This window comes from Asparagus officinalis, chromosome 1, assembly GCF_001876935.1.
Source record: "Asparagus officinalis chromosome 1, Aspof.V1, whole genome shotgun sequence".
NCBI classification, from domain to species: domain Eukaryota; kingdom Viridiplantae; phylum Streptophyta; class Magnoliopsida; order Asparagales; family Asparagaceae; genus Asparagus; species Asparagus officinalis.
The window spans coordinates 123,460,248-123,468,861 of NC_033794.1; the positions used below are offsets into that span (position 1 = coordinate 123,460,248).

The 8,614-nt window shown below is 36.3% G+C and overlaps 1 protein-coding gene across 2 annotated transcripts in view; it reads right to left on the reverse strand.

Annotated features, from left to right (window-relative positions):
• The window catches only part of LOC109848284 (vacuolar fusion protein CCZ1 homolog), a 23,565-nt gene that overhangs the window by 1,499 nt on the left and 13,452 nt on the right, over positions 1-8,614 (reverse strand). For both annotated transcript variants that reach the window (XM_020418832.1, XM_020418090.1), the window contains exons 5-8: positions 6,430-6,525; positions 5,831-6,283; positions 4,329-4,484; positions 3,031-3,260 (exon numbers count right to left, since the gene is read on the reverse strand). In XM_020418832.1, the coding sequence (XP_020274421.1) occupies positions 3,031-3,260; positions 4,329-4,484; positions 5,831-6,283; positions 6,430-6,525 (935 nt within the window). The remainder of the gene's footprint in view (positions 1-3,030; positions 3,261-4,328; positions 4,485-5,830; positions 6,284-6,429; positions 6,526-8,614) is intronic.

Here is an 8,614-nt window from a genome sequence, read left to right on the forward strand (position 1 = left end):
CCAAAAAAAAAAAAAGAAAATAATAATAATAATAATAATAATAATAATAATAACAACAACAAAAAAGACAGGAAAAAAAAACAAAAAAAAAATCCAAAAGAAGGGGAAAAAACCAAAATGTTTTGTCTGGTAGCCTCCTAGCATAACTTCATTAAGTCTAATTTCACACATGAAAATTATGTGCGATAAAATGACTAGAATATCATAATTGAAAACTCTTCATGTCCTTTTTTATAATATTTACCCTAAAATCCTTTTTCCTCCTTTCTTCTCGTTTCCTCACCCTGGTTGAAGAGAGGTGAAGGGCGTGGAGGGCGTGGAAGGCAGGGCAGATTGGGGGTGAGGCACTGCCATGCAGGGCTAACCGGAGCCGGAGACGGCATCATTGTTCGTGATATTAAACTAGTAATAATGGATGATATGAAGGAGAAGATAACCAATGAGTTTGTTTGGGGATTACAATAATATTGAGGAATTGAACACTACAAAGAAATGAGCACATGGTTTGGAACTTTTTTTTTTTTTTTTTTTGGGGGGGGGGGGGGGGGGTAAAGAAGAAGAACGACAGAAGAACACAAGAGTTGAATTAGGGCGAAGGAAAATACCTTCTCTAGATTATGAGAATCAATTGGATTTTACAAATCTCTCTCTCACAATCTCTCTAGATCAAAGAACAACCTCCCTGATCTCTTTTCTGATTACAAACTGAGTTCTATACCCTAGAAAAGTCGTGTTTCTATTTATACTAAACAGAAATCCCAACTGGAGCAGGAAACAGACCCAGGCCCGGATCCGCGACGCGGTCGACCGCAGTGCCCAAGTCGGTCGACCGGTCAGAACGACGAAATCTGGAAAATCGATTACAGGGTTCTCCGGTCGACCGCAGTGCCACCATCGGTCGACCGATCTCAGTCCCGAGACACAGTTGGGGTCCGTGCACGATGCGGTCGACCGCCGTGACCACGCCGGTCGACCGGACAGAGTCCAACTGTAATTTCTGCAGTTTTGATGAATCCTTTCGACTTCGTTGCTTCCAATGGTCTCGTCCACGACTCCTCTACTCTATTCTCAAGATACCATGAGAATCATCTATCCTCAAGCTCCCATGAGGATCGCTAAGCTCCCGAAGAGAAGATACACCCGTATCAGTAATGCCATTAGGCTGTAAGGTAATGCCATTAGGCTGCAAAAGTTGAAGACATTTTTGTATATCCTCAACAAAGATATGAAATATGGACATGAAACAACACTAATTCCGAGATACGAGAAAGCTTCAAAGAATACAGACTAACCTGGATATGATAATTGTTGAGTTAATAGAGATGAAACGGAGCTGAATGGAAAAGAGGGATTCATGTAGCTAACACCAAAGACAGTAAGGGCTTTGTCGCTATCGTTGTGAAACATGGCTAAAAGACATGCCAAGAAATGGCACTGACACATCCACATAAGTCAAAACACTCGAATTTGACATAGAACTAAAATAATGAATCAACCGTTAATAATACAATTAAATATAGTCATGCTGCATGCATAGATATTAACATTTCATTCAACTAAGTGACATTATAAATTGGTCTCTCATTCATCTCACTCTTCTCAGGGCCTTAGCTCGCCTTTATTCTTAAATAGTGGATTAAGGTTCTATATTTTCAGAAAAGTTGATAGTTTTTAACATTAAAACAGAAGAGGACAAAACATTTCTCAATCTATGAAATGCTAACAATAGGGGTAGGGGTTATTCGTTGGTGCAATTTGGGGACAAGTGGAACAATTGTCCCAATCGAGCAATTTTAAACTATGGGGACAATTGAGTGGGACAAAATGGGATAAATTGGAATAATGGGATATTTGAAATTCAGAAATGCCAAATGAGTGTTATTAATTAAAAGATATTGTAAACTGATAAAAAAGCTTTAAGAAATGTTTGATATATGTAAAAATATTATCCAAGACAGGTCTCATCAAACATGTTTCCTAATAAAAGAAATCATTTCTTAACTTGTGAAATGCTCACATTAGAGAAATTTGAGAAATTTCGGACAAGTGTCAAATGGGTGTTTGTAAGTAAAAGATACTCAAAAAATGATAATGAGTTGAAATGTTTAATACATGTGAAAATAAATAGTATCCAGTGTAAATCATATCAAATATGTGCCCTAATAAAAGAAAACAACACATTCCTCAATCTACGAAATTCTAACATTAGAGCAATTCCGGAGAAGTGCCAAATGAACATCTGCAAATAAAACATAGGGACCATTGTCAATAGACCCCCTGTCGTACCACCCAATTGTGAATAGACACCTTGTAATTCTATTTTGCGAGCAGACCCCCTAAATGAATCTTTTTTTATCCCTTAAAATTGTTAAAAAATGATCATGAGTTGAAATGTTTAATACATGTGAAAATAAATAGTATCCAGTGTAAATCATGCCAAATATGTGCCCTAATAAAAGAAAACAACACATTCCTCAATCTATGAAATTCAAACATTAGAGCAATTCCGGAGAAGTGCCAAATGAGCATCTGCCAATAAAACATAGGGACCATTGTGAATAGACCCCTTGTCATACCACCCAATTGTGAATAGACACCTTGTAGTTCTAATTTTGCGAGTAGACCCCCTGAATGAATCTTTTTTTACCCTTAAAAATGTTTAAAAGGTTAGAGGCGGGTAGACCGTAATAGCTCTATTGGTGAGGATAGACCCTCAATAGCTATTTTTTTTTACTTTTTAAAAGAGTTGAAAAAGTTCACTAAGAGGGTCTATTCACCACAAATAGGACTAAGGGGTCTATTTGCAATTGGCTAATACAACAAGGGGTTTATTTGCATTTAACCCTAAAACATACTATAAAACTGAATGATGAAGTTAAAAAATGTATACTACAAGTAAAATGAGTATCCAAGATATGTCAAATATGTGCTGTGTAAATGTTTGCTTATACATTTTTTTTAATGGTCTAGAAATTGTGCTCCAGGGTCTTAAAGAAAACAAGTTTAAGGTGCAACGGAAGAGAATGCTACCTGTTGCTAAACTTCTCGAGAGCATTGGATGCATAGAGAAGTGTTTCGCTTGCTTTTTCTAGAACCATGTAAAGCTCCCTGCCTCGTGTAGTCCTAGCAATAACCCAAGCATTGTTTTTGGCTCTTATACACACTTCCAGATCCTTTTCATGTTCTGGGTTATCCCTCTTTGTTCTGGCCTTCTCTAAATCTACCTCTTCTCTTAATCTATTGAGGGCAAGCAAGGACTCCTACAAGAATAAAAACCTGTCAGAACTCTGTCAACATCTGGTATTCCAGTGACAAGTAAACAAGTTATTGCAATGCTAGGATTAAGAAGATTAAGACCAAGACATTTTGGTGAGCTATGAAATTGATGGAACTTAAGAAATGGCACATAGCTTATGCGTTGAGCATTGGGTCAAAACATAGAGCGGTTAGGTCCCAATACACAGCTACATAGAACCAAACCCGCATCCTTCATAGGCAATAGAAATGGACCCAGAGCAGACCACATGTCTTACATGATGCGTAAGAAAGGTATCAAGTACTAAAAATGATCATTTATAGATGGGATATACATTCCATTCGATAATGATTTGCTTTTTTAATTCAATTCCCACGTTCGTTGAATGATATTAAATGATTTTATATGTAGCAATGTGAAATGTGAATTAAACATGCTTCCTGAAGAAGTTTATGATACAAGAAATCTTTCCTTAAAGGTACTAAAAATAATCCCAAGTTAGCAACAACAGGTACCCTTCTCCATTACATGAAAATGCACTTGAAAGATTATTACATTTGATGTGTCTTACATGATACATAAGAAAGGTATCAAGTTTGTTAAGTGTCAGGAAGCATAGGACACAAGAACTCGTTATATTAAATAGATGTGTTTGCAGAGATGAATTTGTACATAAGAACCAAAAATCATGGATGTGTTTGCAGAGATGATAAACTTGATTAGGAGCATCAATGGAAATCCTTTTCTTATAGGACATAATTACAACATGAGATAAAGAACAATTCTTTATTATTTGTTTTTATTTATTTATTTTTCTTTATTATTTCTGGACTTCTATAAAACCCTAAACAACTGCACTAATTGTTAATGAAAGACAAAAACAAATAATTGCACTTGAATTTGCAAGATGAAAGAAATGAGCAAGTAACTAATGAAAATGTTAAAATAATTATTAAGATGCCAAACTTCAACAGTGTATTTTGGGAGATCATAAGCTTACGTAATGAGAAAGACTAACTAGCCAAGAAGTTGCTAAAAGCACAATTATACATGCTAAAGAACCAGAACAAACCTTTGCTAGAGTTGTCACTTTTCCTGGGGGTGAAGCCCTCGATATATTCCTATCACCATCAATTAGTAAGTAACGATAACCGCTAACATGATATGCATTTTCACCACCCCATCCCCTGGATAGTTTCTCCTCGATATTTATAATCTTCTGAGATGCCTGTTCAAGTGGAATCAACCACCCACATGAGGTAGTATTAAATGTTAGCAAATAAAAAACTGTGCTGCTTTTTCATTCTTCTAAGGGAAAAGGTTTACCATGAAGAGCTGGATGTGGAGATTTTTGCAGCAATTGTCAAATCTAAACTAATGGGAATTAATTTGAATCCAATACAAATCAAATCAACAGACAGAGACAATATGATTAGACATTTGCGCATACCAAATAAGAAAGAACAAACAAATACTAAAGCATTGTAAATGTTATATCCAAAAAGTCACCAAGTTTAATGAGCCCTTAAGAGTTGGCCACGTGGTATATTAACGGGCCGAGTCATATAATCTGAAAGTCTGACCCAAGTGTGAGCACCGCTGATCGCTCTAACGGTCTGAGTCCAAGATGAAAGACCTTTTCAAGTCGGGATCTATTAGAGATATCCGAGTCCGAGAAGAAAGACGTCTACTAATCGGACTCCACTAGAGAATGTCTCAGAAGACGAAATGCCCTTCCAGTCTCATCAATGCCATTCACATTTAATGCATGGCCAGACGGCACCCATACTTCACCGCACAGTCGCCATCGCATTAAATGCATGGACAAAGTCATAATGACCCCTCAAGCGGAAGTCATAATGACTCCTCGGAGGTCACCCGCCATTCTATCATTGTAGCATTAAATGCAAGGTTGACGTCCCTTTACACTCACACAACCGGCTACCGACGCGTGTAAAGTGGAGTCTAATCGTCGACTCTACCGGCCAGGTCGAACTAACAATGTGCCCCCAAGAATTCTCTATAAATAATGCTTAACCCCACTACACTAAGGTATGTTGGATCAAACCCCTTGACTATATTCTGCATTCTAACAGTTTATCAATCATTGACTTGAATGTCGGAGGGCACATCGAAGGAAATCTCTTTCGCCCCTCTAACATGTGTTACTTGTGCAGGGATCTGCTTTCCTCAGATTAATCAGTCATTAGATAAGATTAAAGAACGCTAAATTCCTCAAAGTATTCTCCCACTCAGAAGTTCCTTTCTCTTTTTTTTCCCCTTATAATGATGTGCAAGGAACTGTCTGAAAGTGAAAGGCATTAGCATTAGCTGACCAAGCGAACATTCCTGTGCGTTGGGGATAAGGAGGCGCAGTTAATTGATAATTAACTTTCTGACATAAATAGTAAAAAAATCTCTATTGAAGTATCACTATGACAATATCCCTATGACCACTACAAGTTCACCACAAGATCAATAGACAATGAAGAAGTGCCATAGTGCATAAATGCAAGGATGTATGTAGCACATAAAGGAAAAGGAATAAGCATCAGTTGGAGAAAAGTTGCTCACATGTTCTTGAAGATGCTTCTTCACCAAAGCCATGCCCTCCTCATTTGCCAATGATGAAAGAGGAATAAGGAGTATTATCGTCAAGTTCTTATGCTGATAAACACAAAGACACATGCGCTCCTCAGTTTTCTGAAGCCATACCGTTGGATTCAGCGATAACAAAGTACCACCTTCGCCCCAAACATCACAGTCAACAAAACCATCCTTCCCTTTAAACCATTTGTCACGTTGTAGAGGCCTTTGTATATGATGTCTATGCTGTTCTCTTCCGGGGGAAGTATCACGAGATCCATAATGAGACTCCTCAGGTCTATAGGTGGGTGTACTCGAGGCGGCAAGCACATTAGATGCAGATTTTCCCCTTCGCAGATAGGACCAAGAACTTGCATTAGAGGATAATGCATGCGGAGTCAACCTCAAGATAGCGTATGTAAATATGGTTGTAGTATCATCCTACCGTCCAAAGTACAAGGGTTAATCTTGTATTTAAATATGAAATACCCAACATATATTATCGAGTTAAGATCCCTCAGAAACTAATTAAAGATGAATAGAAGCTTAGTAACAATAAAAGGACAGAATAGGAAATACTACCGTACAGGAGAGAGTGTTGTAGACACAAGCAAGTCTTGGAACAATATGAGTGAGTTGCACACTTTATTCCCTACAGAAGATCCTAAGACAGTGACAAGTGACTGCAAAGAAAAAGAATATACAGAATAAGTTGCAAAATATTTAAAAAAAAAAAAGAACAGCTTATCTTCCAGCATATTAAGATTATAGTAGTCTTCACAAATAAAGGATAACAAATAAAGGATATATACAGGATGAAATTTAAACAAAAGAAGTTCATCTGAAACCTTATAGATCTTCAAGCAGTGATAAAACACATCAGTATTTGTAGCTACACTCATTAGATTCAGTACCACAAGTTAAGACATTTAATAAGCAAAAAAACAAAATAAAATAAAATGTTAAAAGATCTCATTGCACACAATTCTTGATGAGAAAAAATAATTGTCATCTGAGGAAAGCAATTGTTTGCCCAACCAATAGGCAGTTTAAGGCCAAATACTGTCATCTTAAAAGAATAAAATTTATCACAATTATCAATTCTCTTGAAAATAAATCAACTTGATATGAGAATAGAAAATTTGCACATAAAACTGTAAATGTACAAATTGATGTTTTCAGAAACTAGATTTTTTTTTCTTGCACTAGGAGTTGAAGAAATACTAAAATCAGACTGAAAACCAAACCACAGACTGTAATATCTTCCCAAATTAGCCTAATCAAACGGTTCGATAGATTATACAGAAAAGGAATATGTATCATTGCATCTAATTGAAATTTAGACTAATGATCAACCAAATACAACCTAATAAATCAAGTTTCATTGCAATACATTTTATTTTATATATCAATCAGACTCCTTTCCGCATCGCAGTTGAAACAATGTAAAGCAATTATATCAAGCAGAACAAAAGGATTTATGATCCAAATCTTATTCTAAAGTCTAAACCCTAAAGAAAATTTTATCGCAAAGGGAAGGTAATCTTATTATACATTAGACATATAAAGAATTAACCCATTTTTAAATGATAGGAAAGAAAGGTTGCATTCCACCTATATCTCTTTTTTCAATCCCCTAACTCCAATTATGTCATTCTTATCAAATTTCCTAAAGGAAAATCTCAGTTATAATAAAGGCTAAATAAAAAAGACAGACTTAACCTTTGGATCCTTGCTTATCCATAATCATTCCTTGAAGCAAGCTGATCATCAATAATATTTTTGAATCGCTAATTATTGATTATGCACTAATAAAGAGGTTTATGGCAAAAAAAACAACCTTCCCTTCTTCCTCAACAGAGCAGATAACAGGAAGGTTATCCTCAATATGTACCTTTTTATTTTTACTAGTTGATAAATTGTTGGTTGTTTAAAAAAACTGACGCACCATTGTTGCACAAATTATGCCTTCAAGTTAAACTGGCCCTATGGAAACTCGCTATCAGTAGAAAAATTCTGGTCTTTGCAGCGTGATTCCCTCAGATATTTTCTTCACATGCAAAATGATGTTAACCTTCTTATGTTTCAACCTTTTGTCAATGCAATTCAAGTCTGGTAGAGGAAAAAGATGGTGAAGCTGGGACAGGCTGGTAGAAATTACATGAACCTCATAAGCCACTTGCAATATAGGACGATTTCAATGATGTTATGAGGAAAAGATCAGATCTGAACCTGCATAGAAAGATTGTATCCATATTGTACATCGCATTAGAAACATACTAACCCCCCCTCCCCCTCCCCGGCTACATGAATTTGGCGAAGAGGTAGTGAATCTAGTGATAAATCCATCCTGGCTCTTTAAATGCATTAGACACATTCTTATCCTGCCTGGATGGATGAATTTGTGGTAGACTTAGCGTTAAATCCATCCTAGCATGGTGTATAGTTTTATGATTACCATATCATGACCTGAGCACTATTTTCATAAAAGAATGAAGGGCCAAGTAACACTTGGGTAGATCTAGAACCTCTTTTTCTCTTTCTTTTATACCTTACAAAACCTCAATATTTACTCTCCTCTCCAAACACCACTTGGTCCCTGATCTCTTTTTCAAGTAATAATTCCTTAGCCTTCATCCCTTCTCTTTCAAATTCTCAAAACAATTACACTCTTTTATCACTCGACTAGTCAAAAAGGAGTTATTTTCCCAGACTTCAAAATTTTTATTACTCTGACTGAAAAATGATCCCCCCCCCCCCAAAAAAAAAAAA